At 50.8% G+C, this 22,860-nt stretch overlaps 1 protein-coding gene across 1 annotated transcript in view; it reads left to right on the top strand.

Annotated features, from left to right (window-relative positions):
* USP7 (ubiquitin specific peptidase 7 (herpes virus-associated)) overlaps window positions 1-22,860 on the top strand; it is a 50,261-nt gene that overhangs the window by 26,122 nt on the left and 1,279 nt on the right. The window contains exons 11-29 of the mRNA XM_015429123.1: window positions 62-171; window positions 2,406-2,562; window positions 4,962-5,106; window positions 5,937-6,067; window positions 6,724-6,858; window positions 7,004-7,105; window positions 8,855-8,960; window positions 9,996-10,088; window positions 10,539-10,606; window positions 11,327-11,427; window positions 11,828-11,981; window positions 13,404-13,471; window positions 14,194-14,302; window positions 14,663-14,740; window positions 16,048-16,148; window positions 17,849-17,948; window positions 19,405-19,524; window positions 20,812-20,883; window positions 22,357-22,459. Coding sequence (XP_015284609.1) covers window positions 62-171; window positions 2,406-2,562; window positions 4,962-5,106; window positions 5,937-6,067; window positions 6,724-6,858; window positions 7,004-7,105; window positions 8,855-8,960; window positions 9,996-10,088; window positions 10,539-10,606; window positions 11,327-11,427; window positions 11,828-11,981; window positions 13,404-13,471; window positions 14,194-14,302; window positions 14,663-14,740; window positions 16,048-16,148; window positions 17,849-17,948; window positions 19,405-19,524; window positions 20,812-20,883; window positions 22,357-22,459 — 2,053 coding nt within the window. The remainder of the gene's footprint in view (window positions 1-61; window positions 172-2,405; window positions 2,563-4,961; window positions 5,107-5,936; window positions 6,068-6,723; window positions 6,859-7,003; window positions 7,106-8,854; window positions 8,961-9,995; window positions 10,089-10,538; window positions 10,607-11,326; window positions 11,428-11,827; window positions 11,982-13,403; window positions 13,472-14,193; window positions 14,303-14,662; window positions 14,741-16,047; window positions 16,149-17,848; window positions 17,949-19,404; window positions 19,525-20,811; window positions 20,884-22,356; window positions 22,460-22,860) is intronic.

Below are 22,860 nucleotides of genomic sequence, written 5' to 3'. Positions count from 1 at the left end.
CCCCCTGAATCCGTTTCGGTGGGCCGTGCTGATTTTCCGTTTTCCTTCCCCCACGACGCAGGAAGCGGAGAAGGGTGTCAAGTTCCTAACATTGCCCCCCGTGCTGCACCTACAACTCATGCGGTTCATGTACGACCCCCAGACTGACCAGAACATCAAGATCAACGACAGGTAAGGACTCGGCGTTGCGTTGAAAAGCCTGGACCGAAATGCGGGGCGGTGGCTCTAGTGGTTAAGGCGCTGAACTGCAGACCGGAAGGTCGGTAGTTCAGCAGTTCGAGACTCAAGCGCTGAATGACGGAGTGGGCTCCTGTCTCTAGTTCCGGCTCCTGCCAACCTAGCAGCTCAAAAGCAAGAAATTGCAAGTAGATAAATAGGGACCACTCCGGTGGGAAGATAACAGCGTTCTGTGCGCTTCAGCATCTAGTCACGCCGGCCACGTGACCATGGAGAAGTCTTCGGACAGTGCTGGCTCTGTGGCTTGGAAACGGGGATGGGCACCGCATCCCTAGAGTTGGGTTCGACTGGCTTTTGAGCAAGGGAAACCTCTACCTTTACTTTATGAGGAAATGCACAAGGGGGTTGCTGCTGCCGTACAGGAAAGAATATCGTGGTGTGCCACGGAACAAGCGTTGATTCCAGAGGGAGAACTGGCAACGTTAGAGCCTTTGCCGGGGAACCTTTCTGCGCCATCCTGTGTGACCCCCCCGTAGCGAATGCACGTTCTCTTGCTGTTGGCCCTCCTTTGAATGCTCACCTTTTAAATAAGCCCTCTCTGATTTGGCACCAAAGTCTCAAGGTTTGCAAAGAGAGGCAGGAGGCACGGGAAGGCCCTTACTTTCTGCATATGGGCACATAAGCAGCAGGTGCTTCCCAGAAATGGGGCTCACAGCCCAGCTGACGATGTCCTGGGGTCTCACCAAGCCATGCGTTCATAGAATCATACGAGTTGGAAGGCACCTCCAGGGTCATCTAGTCCCAACCCCCCTGCACAATGCAGGAAATTCACAAATACCCCCCCACACACACACACACACCCTTTGACCCCGACTCTATGCCCTGCTTCCAGGCCTTCTTGGGGCATCTGCTTGGCTACTGTGGAAAGTGAGGCTACTGGGCCAGATGGCCTATTGCGGGGGTGTCAAACACAAGGCCCGGGGGCCGGATCAGGCCCGTCCAGGGCTCTTATGCGGCCCGCGAGCAACTGATGCAAGGGGAGGGAGTGCTGGGGGGTAGTGGGCGGAGCCACTCCATTATGGCTTTAGCACAGTAGAGCAACCTCGCCTGCACCAGTCAAGCGTTGTGGGTGCCCAGCACGGCACTGCTGCCTCTCCAATCCGCCTCTGTGGGTTTTCCTCTGCACCCCGCTCCCACCCCAGGGGGGCCTCGCAGTGAGGAAACACCAACTCGAAGCTTACCAGCTGCTGCCCTTTATACAGTTTATGTCTCTGGTACCTGGCATGACGCTTCATGGCACACATGGCCCAGCCCAACAAAGACGTTTATGTAAGATCCGGCCCTTGTAAGAAATGAGTTTGACACCCCTGGCCTATGGGTCTGATCCAGGAGGACTGCTCTGATGATCTTTGAATATGTCGATAATCTTGGTTCACGGTCATTTGTAAGTGGTTTCGCCTGGTCCATGGAAAGTCCTACTGTTTGGTAATTCGGACCACTGAATCATAGAGTTGGAAGGGACTCCCGGGGTCATTTAGTCCAACCCCTGTACAGTGCAGGAAATTCACAAATACCTCCCCCCACACACACACACCCTGCAGTGATCCCTGCTCCATGCCCAGAAGATGACAAAAAAACCTCCAGGATCCACGGACAGACTGGACTGGAGAAAAATGGCTTCCTGACCCCAAAGTGGCGATTGGCATTTCCCTGGGTGTGTAAGAAAGGTGTGTAAGAAAGGGCCACGAGAACTAAGCACTGAGGCAACCCTTCCCGCCCTCCCTTCTCCCGCCCAAGTTCACAGAATCAGCATCGCTGTCAGATGGCCATTTAGCCTCTGCTTCAGAACCTCCAAAGAAGGAGAGCCCACCACCTCCTCCCGAGGAAGCCTGTTCCCCTGAGCAACCGCTCTGTCAGGAAGTTCTTCCTAATGTTTAGCCGAAAACTCTTTGGATTTAATTTCAACCCGTTGGTTCAGGCCCGACCTTCTCGGGCAACAGGAAATAACTCAAAGAACATTGTTCTGCAGGAAAGATTATTTGGGTTGGGTCCCTCAGATCCCCTCTTCAGATGAGTGGACTCATAGCGGTGGAGGAAAGCACTGTCACTAGCGAGGACGGGTCTCGCAGGATCCCAATCTCCCTCCCCCCCACTTGTTCAAGACCAGCTGGCTTCATCTTCAACAAGCAGTAACCGCATGCAACTTTCCCTTTTCCCTTCAAACCCAGGTTTGAGTTTCCAGATCAGTTGCCTCTCGACGAATTTTTACAAAAGACCGACCCGAAAGACGCAGCCAACTACATTCTCCACGCAGTCCTAGTCCACAGCGGGGACAACCACGGCGGTCATTATGTTGTTTACTTGAATCCGAAAGGCGACGGGAAAGTGAGTAATGCCGGAGAGCCGGCCCACCCCTGCCTGCGGCTCGTTCACCGTCCCATTGGGCCTACAGTTTGGTGTACTGGTTAAGTGCGCGGACTCTAATCTGGGAGAACCGGGTTTGATTCCCCACCCCTCCACTCGCAGCTGCTGGATGACCTTGGGCAAGCCATAGTTCTGGCACAGCTGTCCTTGAAAAAGAGCAGTCCTCGACAGGTTATTGCAAATGAAGTCAGGAAGAAGGAGAGTTGGTTTTGATACCCCGCTTTTCTCTGCCCCAAGGAATCTCAAAGCAGCTCACAATCACTTTAGAATCTTACAAACTGGAGAGCGAGTTTGGTATAGGGTTCAGGAGCGCGGCCTCTAATCTGGGAGAACCGGGATTGATTCCCCACGCCTCCACATGCAGCCGCTGGTGTGACACTGGGTCAGTCACAAGTTCTCTCAAGCTGTTCTCTCACGAACAGTTCTCTCAGGGCTCTCTCAGCCCCACCTATCTCATAGGGTGTCTGTTGTGGGGAGGGGAAGGGAAAGGAGTTTGTAAGCCACTCTGAAACTCCTTTGGGTAGTGAATGCTGGGGTACAAATCCAATCAGCATCTTCTCCTCCTCCTCCTCCTCCTCCTCCTTCTTCCTTTTCTAAAGTTTGCCCTGTAAATTGAGTGGTTCTGAAATCCAGGCGCAGCCTTAACTTGCAAGAGGCTAGACTCATTGGGATAGCGCCCAGGCTGCCAGAATCAGTTCTTCTGAAAAAGAACTCTTTGGCCAAGATCCCTGATTTTGGGGCGGGTGGATTGCTTCCAGCAGCCAGCCCCTTATTCCTCTTTGGTTGCTGTTCTAGAAGGTTTGGCAGTGGGGAGGCGCCACCCCATGAGAAAAACCGAAAAGTGTCTGTGGAATCCCACTTGCAACCCTTTGGATCCTAGCCTTTGATGGAATGCTTCTTCCTTCCTCCCTTGCCTTTTCTCGGTTGTCTCTGTGCGTTCATGGTGTAGGGCCAGCCCGGTGCAGTGGTTAAGAGCGGTGAACTCTAATCTGGGAGAACCGGGTTGATGCCCCCACTCCTCTTCCACACGAAGCCTGCTGGGTGACCTTGGGCTAGTCACAACTTCTCTCAGAGCTCTCTCAGCCCTGCCTACCTCTCACAAGGTGCCTGTTTTGGGGAGAGGAAGGGAAGAAGAAGAGATTGGCTTTATACCCCGCCTTTCACTACCCGAAGGAGTGTCAGAGCGGCTTACAATCTCCTTTCCCTTCCCCTCCCCACAACAGACACCCTATGAGATAGGTGGGGCTGAGAGAGCCCTGAGAGAACTGCTCGTGAGAGAACAGCTCTGAGAGAACTTGTGACTGACCCAGTGTCACACCAGCGGCTGCATGTGGAGGCGTGGGGGATCAATCCCGGTTCTCCCAGATTAGAGGCCTCGCTCCTGACCCCTATACCGAACTCACTCTCCAGTTTGTAAGATTCTAAAGAGATTGTGAGCTGCTTTGAGATTCCTTAGGGCAGAGAAAAGCAGGGTATCAAAGCCAACTCTTCTTCTTCCTGACTTCACTTGCAATAACCTTTGCAGAATTTGTATTTACTTAGAAACTTGCCTCTGTAATCTTGGACCTTTATAAAACGTCTGTGCGCAATTAGTAGCATTTAAAATCAAGCAAATTGGTGGGGGGGCGCGTCATCCCCATCTTCTTGTGGCTTTCTTCCAAAGTAGTGGGAAGGCGTCTTTACATACCTATACTCTGGCTCAAGCAATTGGTCCAGAACAGCCCTGTGTAGAGACAGCGTTTAAGGCCTGATAATCTGTACACAGTCTCAGCCCCCCATCCTCCTTCTTCTGGAAGAGGACGGGAGGCTGGTCAGATGAACCCACAGGCTAGGTTTTTATCAGTGAACTTCCGCAGCTCCTGTTTCTCGGCTGGGCCCATTTTTTCCCTTTGGGCATTTTGTGACCCGGTAAGATCTCTGTGGCCCAGTCAGAGTTGCGGTGGGGAGAGGAAGTTCATTGATAAAAACCTACTCTCATATTCTCAGTAAACTTTACTTCTTTGAATGAAAGCTGTTGGGAACCGATTGCCGCAGGAGTCTGACACCCTGTGTCTTTGAAGCTACATTTTGCCACAGGCAGGCTCCGTACCTTTTGAACAAGGTCAATTATGACAACCCCACAATGCTGGCGTGTGACAGTGCCAGGATGGGTTTGTCTTTCTCCCCTTCAAATGAATCTTCTGGTCCTCGCAGCTGCTGAGGACAGAGAGGGAAGTCTCACTCCTGGTGTTCTGGGGAAAAGATAATCCACATGGAACTTCCCGGCCAAAAGTCGCATGAGATCTCAATCTGTCTCTAAAGCCTGTTTCAGTTTTGTCTCGAGCTCCATCAAAGACTCTGGTGCGCTCTTTCCTTTGCAGTGGTGTAAATTTGACGATGACGTGGTGTCCCGGTGTACAAAAGAAGAAGCGATCGAACATAACTACGGCGGCCACGACGACGACTTGTCCGTACGGCACTGTACGAACGCCTACATGTTGGTTTACATCAGGGAGTCCAAATTAAGTACGTATCCATTCGCTCGGTTCCCCAGCAGCTCTGGGGGGGTTCCTCTCGCAAAACATGACACCGTGACTCCTGTCGCTAGCTCCAGAGCCGAGCAAGAAGAGGCTTTGCCGCTCTGACTGACGGCCGTTTTGTGTGTTGACTTGAATTGTGAAGCTGGTGTGTTTGGTGGGGATGTGGGAGGCGGGGGGGGGGGGGACAGGCGACGGGCCTGGGTTGTATCTGTGCAAATGCAATCGGTTTAAAGACCTGAAACACACGCAAGAGCTGTGGCACTGGACGGTAGGAAACTGACAGTTTGCCACCACCAGTGTTCCCTCTAAGCTGAGTTACTGTGAGCCAACTCACAGGTTTTTTAGCCTCCGGCTTACACGTTTTTGTCTCGGCTCAGGAAGGGTGGCCCTGGTTGATGCAGCGGCCAAATGGCTCGCTCACAACTTTAATGCCAGTAGCTCACAAAGTGGAGTTTTTGCTCACAAGACTCCACAGCTTAGAGGGAGCATTGGCCACCACTGCCAGAGTTTCAGCAGTATTTAGAAATGCGATTTAAAAAGAGTGGAGACAAGAGCTCTGCTGAAGGGCACGCAGGTTCTTGCGTGTCCAAAGGACCGTGTGACCTTCAGCAGTGACGGCCCGGTCCAGGTTGTACGGCACCCTTCCTCCGTCAGCAGTAGGGTCCGGTGTAGCAGATGCGGTTTGTAGTCTCCCACCCAGGACTTTTGAGCAGCGGCAGAGGCCTAGAAAGGGAGACGCTGTTTCCGGTTTTTCAAAAACGTCACAAATGCCACTGTCTGTCCTTCCCTCTCTCTCTCTCTCCCCCCGCTTCCCAGGTGAAGTTCTACAGCCGGTCACAGACCACGATATTCCTCAGCAGCTAGTAGAAAGGTTGCAAGAAGAGAAGAGAATAGAGGCTCAGAAGAGAAAGGAGAGGCAAGAAGCCCACCTCTACATGCAAGTGCAGGTCAGACTGTGACCAAGAGCAGCCCCCTGACCTGTTGGGTTTTGTGTCCTTTGCGTGTTCCCCCCACCCCCAAAAATATAGAACCCTGGGACTCCAGTAAAAGCTGTGGATGATCACTTGGGTGCCCTGTAGTGGCCAGGGCAATCCCATCAGCATACGGGGTGGGCCTGCCACCCTTCCATTGCTGCTCCACACGGCTTGGAACGGTTTCCTTGATGATGATGGCACTTGGCACTTTGTCGAAAGTATCAGATAATGGCACGGAACACATTTTATCCTCTCTGACTTCATGGCAGTCCCCTTAAAGGGAGGCCATGGCTTCCAGCTTTACAGAGAAAACTATAAACTTTAAATCAAAGAGCAACAGATTTAAACAGAACAATGGCCAGTCGGTTTCCAAAGGCCCACCGGACTGTGGTGTCAGCCGGTGAGCTGGTGCTCCCCAAAATCTGCTTCAGCAGCTAGCTGGCCGTGAATGGGAGAAGGCGCTGCCCCCTGGGTTTCCACCTTCAGCGCTTTCAGCTCACCTGAATGTAAACGCAGGCACACGTAAAACAACCATGGGGACTGCCGGCTCTGGAAGATGGAAGAGAGCCACTGGGAAGCCTGCGGAAGCGGGCAGAACCATTTCATAGAATGTCTCGTGTGGTTTCCAGATAGTAACCGAGGACCAGTTTTGCGGCCACCAAGGGAACGACATGTACGACGAGGAGAAAGTGAAATACACGGTGTTCAAGGTGTTGAAGAACTCAACGCTGGCAGAATTCGTTCAAAACCTTTCTCAGACCATGGTAAGTAGGCCTTCGGGAAGCTCTGATGGTTTCTGGTGGAGATCCCTGGCATTCTCCAGATTAAAGGGGCGGGGGGAGGGGATGTTGTTTGGTTGTGCTGTAACATCCAGCTGATTTCCCCCCCCGGTGTTATTTTCCTTTGCAGGGCTTTCCTCAAGACCAGATTCGGTTGTGGCCGATGCAGGCCCGGAGCAACGGGACGAAACGGCCGGCCATGTTAGATAACGAAGCAGACGGCAATAAAACTGTAAATATTTATTTTGGGGGGGGGATTGCACAGATTTTTAAGTTATAACGTGACTTATGCATTCCACAGAGAAGATGACCCATGGAATAGGGTTGCCAGCTCTGGGTGAGGGAATACCTGGAGATTTTGGGGGGTTGGAGCCTGGTGAGGGCGGGGTTTGGGTAGAGGAGGGACCTCAGCAGGATATCATGCTATAGAATCATAAGAACATGAGAGAGAAGCCCATGTTGGATCAGGCCAATGGCCCCTCCAGTCCAACACTCTGTGTCACACAGTGGCCAAAACCCAGGAGCCATCAGGAGGTCCACCAGCAGGGCCAGAACTCCAGAAGACCTCCCTCTGTTGCCCCCCCCAAGCACCAGGAAGACAGAGCATCACTGCCCCAGACATAAGAACATACGAGAAGCCAGTGTTGGATCAGGCCAGTGGCCCATCCAGTCTAACACTCTGTGTCACACAGTGGCCAAAAATACCAGGTGCCCTCAGGAGGTCCAGCAGTGCCCCCCCCCCCAGCACCAAGAAATGCAGAGCATCACTTGCCCCAGACTGAGAGTTTCTATCTGTACCTTGTGGCTAATAGCCACTGATAGACCTCTGCTCCATATGCTTATCTAATTCCCTTTTGAAGCCATCCAGGCTTGTAGCCGCCGCCACCACCACCTCCTGTGGCAGTGAATTCTACGTGTTAATCACTCTTTGGGTGAAGGACTCCCTTTGATCCGTTCTAACCCGACTGCTCAGCAATTTCATGGAGTGCCCACAAGGGTCTTGTGAGAAAGGGAGAAAAGGACTTCTTTCTCTGCCTGCTCACTCCTAGGCATAGTCTTATAAACCTCAATCATGTCACCCCTCAGCCATCATTTCTCCAAGCTAACAAGCCCCAAGCGCTTTAACCTTTCTTCTACATCTTCCAAAGCATCCATTTTCTCCAGGCGACCTGATTCTGATCGTCTGGAGATCATTTGTCATAGTGGGAGGTCTCCAGGTGGCACCTGGCGGTTGGCAGCCCTCCTGTGGAGTGGGAGGTTCCACTGTAGGGGTTCATATGGGCAGCCCCTTTTTCTGCACACCAAAGCATAATTTGTTGCGCAGGGTTCAACCGTGGCGGAAGGGTCGAAGGTGTGCAGGTGGTGATTTTGTGGCAGCCAGGAGCTGTTTTCCTGGAAGCCCTGGTTGTGTAGAGTTTTAAAACAGGCTTTCGAATTTAATTTCAGGAGCCCTCCGAATAGAAGTAACCAGGAGTAGGGGGGGGGGCACTTGAGTTAGTGCCACTCAAACTCTTTTACATGCTGCATGCCACTGACTTAGAACTACATGAGGAATAGAGGAGTACCCAACACATGCTTGTGATTTTTTATTTCCCTGTCAGTGAGGCAGGTGGACCAGCTTTGGTGTAGTGTTTAGGAGTGCGGACTCTAATCTGGGAGAACCAGGTTTGATTCCCCACTCCTCCGCATGCAGCTGCTGGTGTGACCTTGGGCCAGTCACGAGTTCTTTCAGAGCTGTTCTCTCAAGAGCAGTCCTCGAAAGAGCTCTCTCAGCCCCACCTACCTCCCAGGGTGTCTGTTGTGGGGAGGGAAAGGGAAAGGAGTTTGTAAGCCGCTCTGAGACTCCTTTTGGGTGGTGAAGGGCGGGGTATAAATCCAACCTCCTCCTCCTCTTCTTTATATAAAGCCAGCCTATTTTGAATGGTCAGAACATCGCTCTTGTTAACCTCCGGTGTCTTCTCTCTCTTCCATAACCGTGCAGATGATTGAGCTCAGCGACAATGAAAATCCATGGACAATATTCCTGGAAACAGTAGACCCAGAGATGGCTGCTACGGGGGCAACGTTACCCAAGTTTGACAAAGACCGTGAGTATCCTGGGGGTCCCTGATACACCATCTGGGCCAACATTGTGCCCTGTGCAGAAAATCCAGAGCTAGAGTGATCCTGCTATATGGCCGGCAAAAGTTGTCCAGCTGTCCTCAACCACAGAGCCAGGGCCTTTTCGACCCTGGCTCCTGCCTGATGGAACTCTGCCTAGAGACATCCGCCCCCTGCGGGACCTAACTCAGATCCGCAGGGCATGCAAGACAGAGATGTTCCTCTGGGCCTATGGTTGGGGACAGCAACGGTCTTCCATCACATCTGGCCCATGGCCCACCCCATAGAGGCAGAATTACACACTAGGGGTGTGCAAAAAATTCGGCCCATTCGGATTCTGCAAAATCAGGCAGAATCAGTTTCAGCTGGAATGTCAGTTTTGTCAGTACATGCCGAATGTCAATTTCAGCCCCATTATATCCTATGGGCCATTGAAGTCAATGGCGAAAACATAGGGTATATTCTGAGGGCTGGAGGTGATGGGGTTTTGGTGGGGGGGAATTTACTTTTTTCCCACCATAGAGAACAATAGAGGGGATAGGGGCAACCTGTTTGGGGGCCCGTAGAATTGGACCCCCTGGTCCAATGTCCTTCAAACTTGGTTAGTATCTTGGGGAGAGGCTCCAGCAGCTACCCTGCGAGTTTGGAGCCTGTCCCTCAAACCCCCTCACCTCCAGCCCCCAGAATATACCCTATGTTTTCGCCATTGACTTCAATGGCCCATAGGATATAATGGGGTCGAATGGCGGCAAGCTGATTCAGATCAGAGAATCTGAATCGGCCTGCAGCAACCCAAAAGGGGTCTGAATGGGCCCTATTACACCCTGAACGCCATCAAAGATAGATTTGTCAATGGTTTTGTTCTGACTAGCTATTGATTGCGTTGGCTATGTAACGCGTGCTTCAGGACACCTTTCTGTGTTCGCCTCCGCAGGAGCAAGTCTTCCTTGGGCTCAAAAGCAAGTATCCTTCTGCTGCGAACAAACCTGTATTCTTTTCCCTTTCTGTTCCTAAATCTGTAGATGATGTAATGTTGTTCCTGAAGATGTATGATCCAAAGACACGGAGTTTGAATTACTGTGGACATATCTACACGCCGATATCCTGTAAAATACGTGAGTAGTGGAACGGCACTACCGAGCCTGTCGCGTATGCTGGTACAAAGAATGCACATTTGTGGTGCCGCTCTCCAACAGATCTTAGGAGCATCCTTAGGTTTATTTTAGCTCTTGCTAGCAATGTCTGCTCACCATGCTGGACCTTTGCCAATGGAGGCAGGAGGAATTGGCATGCAAGAGGCTAGAAGGTGAAAATGCACAGTCCCGCTATCCGCTTCCTAAATCCCAGTTTAACATGACACACACACACTCACTCTGGGGTAGCGTTTGATCCTCTTTGAACTCAGGTGACTGCATACAGTTTCACTTTGTCTTCCATAGAAAATCTGGGTGGGGGAGGGTTTCCAAAAACTTTTGGAAGCTTCGATGCTTGCGGGTGAAATGGGAGCGCGTTTTGGAAAGCAAGAAAAAGCATTAACGCGCCCCTTTCTTTTTTCTTTTCCAAAGGTGACTTGCTGCCAGTTATGTGTGAGAGAGCAGGATTTCCCCAAGAATCTAATCTTATCCTCTATGAGGTTTGGATCGTCGCTTCCTTCTCAAAACCTAGAATAGTTTTCCTGATGGCCAGTGGGGTTGAGTGATGCGAGACTCTGCGGCTGCTAAAGAAAGGGAGTTCCAAAACCCCTTTACTACTTAGGCCTCCACATGCAGCTGCTGGGGTGACCTTGGGTCAGTCACAAGTTCAGAGCTGTTCTCTCAAGGGCAGTCCTCGAAAGAGCTCTCTCAGCCCCACCTACCTCACAGGGTGTCTGTTGTGGGGAGGGGAAGGGAAAGGAGTTTGTAAGCCGCTATGAGACTCCTTCAGGGAGTGAAGGATGGGATATAAATCCAGTCTCTTCTAAGCTCCTTTCATCAGACTAGAAAGCTCATACCCCGAATAGCTTGTTGGATTCAAATCTCACTGTTCTACCGCAGACGAGCATGGCTGCTTTCCGAAACGTATCTTCCTGTAGCAGGAAAGGTAGTGAAAGAACCCTGCAGTGGAGGAATAGATTCCTAGATTGAGTTCTCTGTATCCTCAGTCCTCCAGCACAGTGAAGCTGGCTTCATCAGACACAGACAGATTCTGGCCCAGTGCAGCCAAAGTCACTTGGCTACTGCCGCGATAGCCCTCTCAGGGGCTGCACGTTACTGGAGCGGAAAGGGAATAAAGCCCACTTTGGACAGGAAAGGGCGTCGGTTCGTGCTTGAACGGGAGGGATCTCTGATCTGTTGCCCCTCTCCTTCTGCCTCAGGAAGTTAAGCCGAATTTAACGGAGAGAATTCAGGACTATGACGTATCCCTTGACAAAGCTCTCGATGAACTCATGGACGGCGACATCATCGTGTTTCAGAAGTAGGTATCAACAGCGGCTCTGCCACAATGGTCATCACCTAAATTCTGGGGAACTTTGAAAGCTTGGCCTAGGAGTCTCTGCTTTTTGCACTTTTTTGAAGCTGACGTTGACTCAGCTGTTGGATAAACTGGTTGTGGCTTTCACCTTTAAACCATGTAGAAAGGGGTTGTTGACTCGAGCTGTTCTGGGCTTCTAAAAGCTTCCAGTACACACACGAGGTATTGTCCTTGTATCGGAAATATCCCTTGCTAGAAACGAAACAGCTCCCACTCAGCTGCCCTGGATTATTTCTAAAGGCTGTCCGAAAGACAACTGTGGGACGGACTTCCTGTCCCTCCAGCCCCTCTTATCTACCAAGTTTGGCATCAGACGCCCGTGGTCTTGTCTCGTCTCCCACAGGGACGACCCGGAGAACGACAACAGTGAACTTCCCACCGCAAAAGAGTACTTCCGAGATCTGTACCACCGAGTCGATGTCATCTTCTGCGACAAGACCATCCCCAACGACCCTGGCTTTGTGGTCACGTTGTCCAACAGAATGAATTATTTTCAGGTACTGTCAGACTCCGGGTCTAGTTACTCTCAACAACACTGTCTTTGGCAGTGATACGTTTATTGAGATATATGCATGATCCCAGAGCAGCACTGTGTTAGAACTGGCGATATTGCCATACACAGTCCCGCTATCCGGGACTGTAGGTAATTCAAACTTAGCCCCTTCCCCGTCCCCCAATCAAACGTCACAATCGTCCCGCCTAGCTGTTGCCATCTCAGCCTAATTGGGAAATGTATGGTTCCGTTATCTACCAGCTCAAGCTGGCACCGAAAGTCTTCAAGGACGTTCCTCTGGGAGAGAGGAAGGTATATCTTCAGGAAAATTACAGCCTCTGCAAGCGAAAGATTCCCAGGCACACATCAGTCACTCCCCTCCCCTCAGGAATGTCCCTCCCCCCTAACGATTATGGCAAACTGAGCAGAGCAAAGCGAAGCAAGGCTTGACAGGTACCTCCTCCCCTTGCATTCCTGACGAGGACACTGGGTGCTTGCCGTCCGATTGGCCAATGCCTCTGGAAGATCCAGGTCTCTGGGACACTGGGTATGTGGGAGTGGTGGATTGGGGTCTGTTTCCTTTAGGAAAATAGTATCATTCTTATATTCCTATAAAACAGGACTGTGTTTGACCCTCTTTCCCCCCGGAATAAATTTTCAGGGCCAGGGGGGAGGGAGTTGAACTCACCCACTTTTCCCCATTCTATCATGCTGTTCTCAGTTTCTGCAAGATTTGTCAACAATTCCAATTTAGACACGTTTCTATCTATTATTTGGGCCTGTGTACACATACGTTCTGTGGTTTCTTGGCATCCGGCTCTCAACTCTCCATTAACTCGATACTGTGCTAGTTTTCTATTTTGGAGGGAGATTTTGTGTTTAACTGGGCTCAAAAGTGGCGTCACCCACCTGCAGTCTGAAACTGTGTCGCACACTCATTTTCCTGAACGTGTAGTGACTCAGCTTGATTCTTATTTCAAACTGGTGTGGTCTTCCTCAGTGATGTAATGGGAGGTCCCACGTTATGTAGTGAAAAGTTGTTTGGGTGCTTTGAGAGTGGTTCCGGTCATGACATCATTTGGAACGCCTTGGCGTACTAGGCTTTTTCCAAAGTGAGTGGTGCCACGCTGAAGAATCCTGATAGCAGAACTGCTTATCATTCCCACAAAACCTGGGTTTTGTTCTGAGCTCTTTCTTTTTAAAAAATTCCTCAACGCTGTATGGGAGGTCCCACGTTATGTAGTGAAAAGTTGTTTGGGTGCTTTGAGAGTGGTTCCCGTCATGACATCATTTGGAACGCCTTGGCACACTGGCTTTTTTCCAAAGTGAGTGGTGCCACGCGGAAGAATCCTGATAGCAGAACTGCTTATTATTCCCACAAAGCTTGGTTTTTGTTCTGAGTTCTTTCTTTTAAAAAAATATTTAGGTTGCAAAGACAGTCGCCCAGAGGCTTAATACAGACCCGATGCTACTGCAGTTCTTCAAGTCTCAAGGGTAAGAGGGATCCGTCTAAACAAACCTTCTTTTAGATTCCAAAGTGCATTGAGACTAACCTTAGCACAGACACGGCTGTGGGGCTGGAGATGGCTTACTCATGCCCCGAACGAGGAGTTCAGTCCTGGGGGTTGCCACGCTAGCAATTATCAGCATTGACATATGACACCCCTAATCCTGTGTGGGGGCTAGTTTCTGGGTTTCATAGAGCTTGGCCTTGGGGGGGGGGGCAGTCACAAGATTGTAGACGCTGTTGGTAGACTGGTAAGGTTAGTCGGTGCCCAACTTGAAAGGACTCGTGTGGCTCCAGAGCATAATGAGGCAAGCTTATAGCCATGCACAAGTCAGCAGTTAATTGGTGCTGTTTTCAAGTGTGAGTTGGGACTCTGGAGGTCTTCTGTAAGGCAGAAGGCCAGATTTGAGGGACTCTGCTCGGAGGTCCGCTTTCTAAACCATCTCTTTCTGTTCAACAACTTCCCGCTTCTGTGGCCATGTGTCTATCAGTGTCCTCTAGATTTTCCATTTTATTTTAATGCTTTGAGATTGGGGAGTCATGCCACCCCCTCCTAGCTGCCCTATCTCCCCCCCCGGCTGCAGGAAGGGATATGGAAAGATACCGGATGTTGTAGGCTTCCTGTCTAGATAAAGTCTTGCAGATTGCGCGAGCGCTGGATCGAGTCCTGCATTCGAAACGTTTAGTGAGTGTCCTTTTTTTTGTCCAGTTATAGAGATGGCCCAGGTAACCCTCTTAGACATAATTATGATGGAACTTTAAGAGATCTTCTGCAATTCTTCAAGCCGAGACAACCTAAGAAACTTTACTACCAGCAGGTAGGATTCTTTCATGTTTGTATAGGTTGGAGGAGGCTTTAGTTCCTCAGCAGGAGGACTAAACCAGTTTGGTGTAGCGGTTAGTGCGCGGACTCTGATCTGGGAGAGCTGAGTTTGCTTCCCCCACTCCTCCACTTGCACCTGGCTGGATGACCTTGGGCAAGCCGTAGTTCTGGCACCGCTGTTCTTGAGAAAGAGCAGTTTCTGTCAGAGCTCTCTCAGCCCCGCCCACCTCACAGGGTGTCTGTTGTGGGGAGGGGAAGGTGAAGGAGTTTGTGAGCCGCTCTGAGACTCCAATCTCTCTTTCTTCTAAACAGTGGTGTGTGTGTATGTGTGTGTTTGCTTTCTCTGCCCCTCTAGCTCAAAATGAAAATCACAGACTTCGAAAACAGGAGAAGTTTTAAGTGCATATGGCTAAACAGCCTATTTAGGGAAGAGGTGAGTCTGTTTCGTTCCTTTGGGTTTTTTTGAAAACTTTGGATCGGAGTGAGACCCAGCAGAAAGTAGCTCTCTTCGGTTAGAGGCATTAATGGACAAAAGCAGAATCGCAAATCAAGATTTGGACCACAGTTATTTGCCGAGGCAGCTCCCCCGCTGAAGTATTTGCCAGCTCCAGAACCCAAATCTCGCCCAGTACGAAACCTAACTCCTTTTACTTGCAAGACAAATGGGTTTTTCATATTATTACCTGTCATTACAAAAAGACAATTTCTGCTCAACAGCTCTCCAAGTAATTGCATAATAGCATTTGGTTCGGTCTCTTAGGTGGGTCAGGGCTCTTTTGTTTTTTTCATGGATGACACAGCAGAATTAAAAAGCGATTGCTCCTCTTTTTATATGGGCAGCATCCCTCAAGGGTTTGAGCAAGCCCTCAGCCAATATTTTGTGGCTTGTGGGGCAATTTTTTTTCTGGCGGGGCTGAAGTTCTCAGTGCAGAAAGAAAAGCCATTTAGCCAATAGAAAGCTGTCGCCGGGATAGAGCTCTGAATTGCAAGGTGTCAGCCACTTGAGATGACCGTTCTCAGCTGCTGCAAGTTAATCACTTCGGCCAGCCTAAGCAACAATTCTGATAACAAGCCGGCATGTGGGGGGTGATGACTTCTATAGTCAAGGAGGCTAACGCTTAGGCAGAAAAACTCTCTTAAAGGAGACCAGTTTCTTGTCACAGAGTTAGAAGTGATCCTAGAGGTCACCTACTCCAACCCCCTTGGCTCATTGCGGGAATTAGTCAACTGCAGCACCCCACTCTGCTTAAAGGAGTGCACGCCTTTTAAAAAAAATGTGTTAAAATGATCAGAAAAAAAGCATTTCCAGGAGAAATCCTTGTGGGGCTGTGCCGTTAAGAAAGGGGGCAAAGCCCCCAAAAGCCCCACCATAGCTACGGGTCTGGATTTGAGTCCCGTGGCACCTTGGAGACCAAAAAGGTTTTAGGGGTAGTACGAGTTTCCAAAAGCCAAAGCTCCCTTCCGTCAGATATCTGTCAGAACAAGTCTCCAAAGCTCGTACCCCCCCGGAAACTTTTTGGTCTCTAAAGGTGCTACTGGTCTAGCGGTTCTTCTGCAGACCGACGCGGCTGCCCCCTGAAAGACCCCACTGACAATTTGCAACCGGAAGGTTTTAACCTTGGCATATGTTAGCCAGCTAAATGAGGATTAGCAATATCATCGAGCCACGTCCCGTCCCGCGTGTTCTTGTGTTTCTCTTTGCATATCACTGGCTTGTTTTCTCCCTCCGCCCTCGTTTAGGAGATAACACTGTATCCGGACAAGCACGGCTGCGTGCGGGACTTACTAGAGGAATGTAAAAAAGCGGTAGAACTCTCTGAGAGGGGTTCGGGGAAATTAAGGCAAGTGTTTTCCGTCGGCCGTCTTTGCCTTTCTCCAAATTGAAAATCACTGTAGGTTTGCCTCCGTGGGGGGTGGGGGGGTCACCCAAGATGGAAACTTACGCAAAAGTGGAAATGGTTAGTTTTTTAAGGAGGCGGCGGAGGGGGGGGGAGATAGAGCAAGCCCCAGGCTCTTTTCAGGCCCATTCATACCACGGTCTGTGGGCTGGTGTCCTGGCACAATGAGCTTCGCTGAAAAGGCTCCCAAGCTGTACCATGGTGGAAAGGGCCGTCAGTTCGCAGCTGATTTACAGTGGACCCCTTAGGGTTCTCAAGGCGAGAGGTGTTCAGATTTGACTCGTCATTGCCTGCCTCCGTATCACAGCCCTGGTCTTCCTTGGTGGACTCCCATCCAGGAGCTACCCAGGGCCAGCCCTGCTTTAGCTTCTGAGATCTGATGCGATTGGGCTTACCTAGGCCTTCCAGCTCAGGGCCCAAGATATGTATCCTTCAGTTGTCGTAGATTTCCCAGGCTGCCTGGCCGTGGTCTTGGCACTGCAGGACCTGACGTTTCGCCAGCAGCCGTGATTGGCATCCTCAGAGGTATAACACGGAAAGACGGAGTGCCCTCCGTGTCAAGGTGAGAAGGAAAATGGTAGGCAGGGGATTTATATCTCCTCAGGAAGGTGGGGTAGGGCTGAGTCATTATCTGGTAGGAGTTCCCCAGGGCTGTGAAGGTACTACTGGAGGAGCTTTCCTGAGGAGGCTCTTTGGCATATGGATTGGCTGTTGACTCAGCCCTACCCTACCTTCATGAGTAGCTATAAATTACCTGCCTACAATTTTGCTTCTCACCTCGACACAGAGAGTATGCCATCTTTCTCTGTTATACCTCTGAGGAGGCCAGTCACAGCTGCTGACGAAACGTCAGGTCCTGCAGTGCCATGACCACGGCCACACAGCCCGGAAAATCTACAACAGCTAATGAACTCCGGCCGTGAAAGCCTTCGACAACTTATACATCCTTTGTTACATGTTGGGTACTGTTGATTGGGATATTTTTCCTCCATACATCCTGTCAAAGGGGAAGGGAATGGTACAAAGAGCACAGTCGAACAGGTTGTGAGGGCTTCGTTGGCTGTATTATTATTATTATTATTATTATCATTATCATTATTTTCAACTTATACCTGGCCCTATCTCAACAGTGGGCTCAGGGCGGCTTACAGCGTACAGCCCATAAAACAGTAAAACTGTAAAAGCAAGAAAACAGTTGATGGCAGGGTAGACAATTATCGTCAAACCCCATGCCTCGTATCAGGTGAATACAGGTGCTCCAGTGCCCATTAATATTGTCCAAGAGCAGGCACTGGGAGAAGGGGCCACGAACAGGGGGAGGCCAGAATGTTTGAACGCCCGCCACCAGCGTTCCCTCCAAGCTGAGTAAGTGTGAGCTAGCTCACAGTTTGTAAGACTCCGGCTGTCATCTTTTTGTCTCCGCTCAGGAGGGAGGGCTCCAGAGCGAACTGATTTATGCCGCAGCCCAATCGCTCGCTCGCAGTTTTAACGCCAGTCGCTTACAAAGTAGAATTTTTGCTCACAAGACTCCACAGCTTAGAGGGAACACTGTCTGCCACCTCGGCCAAAAGCCTGTCTCTGAGTGACACCGTGTATGCTTGTAAGCGCGTTGACTTTTTTTTTTCTCCCTCTTCCCCCGTAAGGCTGCTAGAAATTGTAAGTTACAAAATAATCGGTGTCCATCAGGAAGACGAATTGTTAGAGTGTTTATCACCAGCAACCAGTCGGACGTTTCGAATAGAGGTGAGCGCCGCTCGGCATCCCGCGGCTTTGTTTCCTCCGAGCTTCTTTCTTCCAGCGACTGTGCCCGTCGCCCCACTGCAGGCTTTTAAGTGTCCTTTGCAGTTGCAGGGCACGCAGTGTTCCGTACAACCATCAGAGTGGATGCAGGCATTTCGTTTCGACAAGGTGTTTCTGGGAGGACTTTGCCGTGTATTCTGCCCAGTATTAATGAGTCCATTAGCCCCTGGGGTTGAGACTTGCCACTAATACGTCGTTCTGCTTTAATACTCCACAAAGCAGGTTTTTCTTTTCTTTCTGTCAGTGGCTGAGGTGACTGAGGGAAAACTCCACGGTCAGAAGCTCTGAATCCCTAAATCCCAGAGCTGACATCCAGGGAAGGCCTCGGCCTCTGTGCCCTGTTGTTTGCCATCTTGAGGAGCTGGTGGGCCACTGTGTGAGACGGGATGCTGGACTAGATGGACCCCCACTGGTCTGATCCAGCAGGGCTCTGCTGAGGTTCTTCTCAGGCGAAGGCCTCGGCCTCTCTGCCCTGTTGTTGGTCCTCCAGAGGAACTGGTTGGCCACCATGTGAGACAGGATGCTGGACTAGATGGACCCTCCCTGGTCTGACCCAGCAGGGCTCTTCTGAGGTTCTTCTCAGGGGAAGGCCTCGGCCTCTCTGCCCTGTTGCTGGCCCTCCAGAGGAACTGGTTGGCCCCTGTGTGAGACAGGATGCTGGACTGGATGGACCCTCACTGGTCTGACCCAGCAGGGCTTTTCTGAGGTTCTTCTCAGGGGAAGGCCTCGGCCTCCATGCCCTGTTGTTGGCCCTCTAGAGGAACTGGTTGAGGCCCCTGTGTGAGACAGGAGCCTGGACAAGATGGTCCTATCCGTGGAAGGCCTCAGCCTCTATGCCCTGTTGTTGGCCATCTAGAGGAACTGTGTGAGACAGGATGTTGGATTAGATGGACCACTGGTCTGATCCAGCAGGTCTCTTTCTTATGTTCTTAATGCTTTTCTTTGAAATCCCCAAACAGTGGCATAATTCTGTTTATTTAGACCAACGCAAAAATCACAGTAGTAGGTGACCTTTCATAGCTCTTTATCTGGCTCAGAGTTTAGCAAAACAGAGCAGGGGAGATTTTCGATGTTGGTATGGATGTGGCAAAAAAGACATCCCAACCCACCCACCACCCCATCTGCAGATTTGCAGTAGCATTTAAGGTGGAACGAAGGAGAGATGATCCGACCTCGGTGAAGTCAGGCTGGCGGCAAGTTGCCCCCAGGGCTTCAGGGCCAGGGAAGGGCTGGTGAGAATGGGGAGACCAGCCTTTGTCTGGACGACTACTGCGGGGCCTTGTCATCTGTCCAAGCGAAGGTCCCGTACTGTTGGATCCGTCACTAGCGTGCTGGCCGTTTCCTCCGCCCATCGGCGAGCCTGCCCGGTTGATGCGTGCGCTGTTGTCTTTGAATGCAGGAAATCCCCTTGGACCAGGTAGATCTAGATAAGGAGAACGAGATGCTCATCACGGTGGCTCACTTCCAGAAAGAGGTTTTCGGGACTTTCGGAACACCTTTCTTGCTAAGGATACACCAGGTGAGTCCAGCGGCTCTTCGCGGTGTGCCGGTTGAGAGCTAAAGTAGCAGGCCGCTGTTCACCACCCGCTTGCAAAGTAACCCCGTGTGCTTTGCCCTCCCCAATGCAAGAATGTGAGCCTCTGCTAAGACTGAACAGTTTGTTTTTTTTGTTTTTGTGAGTATTCATTACTGAACAACCGGCTGTGTTTCACAGCCATTGCACACGTTACACGGAAGCAAACCCTAATTTGTTACTGGGTCTCCCTGTCCTCGTAGCCCAGCTTGAAGAGAGTTGGGATTTTGGATTCAGCAACAGTGGGTTATCTCAAAGGGCTAGCAGCGCTTACCTTTTGTCTCTGCCCCCTCCACACCTGTAGTCTTTTCTGCTCCCTGCAAATCAGGCTGGCCTTCATTCATTTGTAGAGTTCTAATTTAAGACCAGTATCGGGCAGAGTGACCTGTGACTCTCAAAAGCATATACCCTTTAAGGTGTTGTGGTCTTTAAGGTGTTTAAGGTGAGAGCCAGTTTGGTGTCGTGGTTCAGAGCGCGAACTCTAATCTGGGAGAAGCGGGTTTGAGTCCCCACTTCTCCACATGCAGCTGCTGGTGTGACCTTGGGACAGTCACAAGTTCTCTCGGGGCTGTTCTCTCATGGGCAGTTCTCGAAGCGCTCTCTCAGCCCCACCTACCTCACAGGGTGTCTGTTGTGGGGAGGGGAAGGGAAAGGAGATTGTAAGCCGCTCTGAGACTCCTTTGGGTAGTGAAGGGCAGGCTATAAATCCAGTCTCTTCTTCTATTGGCCTTTAAGGTGTGACTGGACTCTATTTTAGTGTAACGCAAAGACCTTTCCCAGTGTGTAGCTTATACTGGATTGGTACATCTAGGCAAGAAAGATCCCCCCCCCCCTTCCCCTCCCAAAAAGCTCCCCATCTGTAATTATATCCATGGATAAAGTGGCCACCTAGAAGCAAAGCATTAGAATCTTCCAGTGAGAGGCAGCAATGATATAGTGGGACCAACATTTGGGGCGCTGAGTTGGGAGCTCCGGGTGGCATTCGTGGTTTCACATTTTATCCGTAAAACTGAGGCAGGTGAGGCGGAGAGCACTCAGAGAGATGGCCCAAGATCCCCCAGCGAACGTCACAGCAGTGTGAGGATTTGCATCTGGGTCGACCAAACCCTAGCATGAGCCTCCAGGCACCCCAAGTCATCCGTCTCTTTGACAGTACCCTTTAGCAGAGTCCTTCTGAAGCTGAGTTGCCACTGATTTTGGTGGTGGTGGTGATGGGTGTTCTGCTTTTCCCAGGGGGAACACTTTCGGGAAGTGATGAAGAGGATCCAGGCCGTGTTGGACATCCAGGAGAAGGAATTCGAAAAGGTACGGCTGTGCTAGGGGCAGAGAAGCATGGCAGTTCAGCACCACCTCCGTCTGTGGATTGAGCACGTGCTTACCTTAAACATCGCCGCGGCAATTTGTGGGGAGTCCAGAGCGAGCCCGCAAACAGTAATACCCAAATGTTAACACGGAGAATCAAAAACAAAAAGGAAAGGATTTCCTGACTTGAGAATTCCCCCCGGAAAAGAAAATCCCAAACACCCTGAGCCAAAAAGCAGGCTGAAAAATGGTATACCTTTCTAAAGCTAATGAGGAGGTACAGCTCTGTACCTCAGGGGAGGTGGTTCCTTAGCCTTGGGGGCCATCACTGTAAAGGCCTTGCAGAGTCATGCCCCCCCCACACACACACATGGATACTTGCTCTGGTCTACAGCAGGCCCCCCTCCCCGAACTGTGCTTCATGCAAAGGGGGGGGGAGTGTGTTTTGATTCAGCTCCATTGTTAACTGAGAAGAGCGAATCTTGCCACCTGGGTTTGCTTAGCAGAGGAATGAACCAGAGCCAAGATGGTACAGAGGCTAGATCAGGGTTGTCAAACATAGAGCCTGTGGGCCAGAACCGGCCCGCCCAGGGTTGTTCCCCTGCCCACAAGCAACTGGTATATATATATGGAAATATAAGGGACTCCCCCTTTTATGGTATCCCTTGGGGAAAAACCCTAGCATATGATTATAAATACATTTATTGGGGCTTTTCTGGACTCCCCAGTAAATCAGTTGCTTTCACTGCTAGGAATCGATTGCTTTTGTTTGCATTTTGAGTAGAAATAATATCATCAATTGGGTTTTCTTGTGTCCTTTACAAAGTTTATCTCTTCCGGTACCTGGCGCATTACATTTTATGGCACACGTGACTTGGCCCGACAAAGTGACATTTATGTCATATCCAATGTTCACTCTAAGCTGTGGAGTCTTGTGAGCAAAAATTCTACTTTGTGAGCTACTGGCATTAAAGTTGTGAGTGAGCGATTTGGTTACTGCATAAATCAGTTTGCTCTGGAGCCCTCCTTCCTGAGTGAAGACAAAAATGTGTGAGCTGGAGGCTAAAAAACTGTGAGCCAGCTCACACTAACTCAGCTTACAGGGAACACTGGTCATATCTGGCCCCCTGGGCTAGAAGGCTGGAATAGGCTGATGGCCCACTCAGCTTTGGCCTTTCAGCCTGGCCTACCTCACAGGGCTGTTGAGAGGATAAAATGGGGGGGGACTGGAATCACGTCTCTTTGGAGAAAGGGAGGATCGAAACCTGTGTCCTCGGTTGCGCAGGGAGGGTCAGTCCCAAAATGCCACCTTGTGGGCCAGAAGACCAGAGGAGCGGGAGATACAAACACAGAAGGTCTAGAAGAAGTCTACCATGATATTTTTGGCGCACCTTTTCCAAATCCGTCCTTGACCCAACTTGTCTCTCCCACCCACCCTTTTCTCCACCCCCCCTCCCCCATTTGTTCTCCCTGAAGTTTAAGTTTGCTATCGTAATGATGGGTCGGCACCAGTATATAAATGAAGATGAATATGAAGTGAACTTGAAAGATTTCGAGCCTCAACCCGGTGAGTATCCGCGCATCTTCCTTTCCAGCCTTTTCACCTTTTCCTCTCTGAGCAGCGCCCGGCACGGGGTGGTTCTGGGGGGGCGCCACGCCCCACTGCGGACGTATGAGGTTCGGCGCCTCTCCAAGGCAGTCTCTCGGCGTGCTTTGGGGCGGCTTAATCTCTGAGACTCCCTACTCTGAGGACGGCCACACGTGGCCACGATTAAGCCTGACTTTGTTGTTGCTGTGATGGAAATCATGGGGGTGGGACAGGCCCGTAGCTGCAGTGGGGCATCATGGGGCCTGCCCCCCCCCCTCCAACTTACTGCCAAAGTCTTCCCATCCAGCCCAGGCCCCTCGACCTCCAATTTTTTTTAATTTTAGAAGTGGTGCTCCCTTGGGGGGGGGGGGGTAGGGTCCCCCCCGACTTTT

Source organism: Gekko japonicus, unplaced genomic scaffold (genome assembly GCF_001447785.1).
Source record: "Gekko japonicus isolate JY-2015 unplaced genomic scaffold, Gekko_japonicus_V1.1 scaffold2101, whole genome shotgun sequence".
In the NCBI taxonomy this organism is placed as follows: Eukaryota; Metazoa; Chordata; class Lepidosauria; order Squamata; family Gekkonidae; genus Gekko; species Gekko japonicus.
The sequence above is the reverse complement of the archived record's forward strand: the minus strand, read 5'-3'. Positions and strand labels throughout refer to the sequence as shown.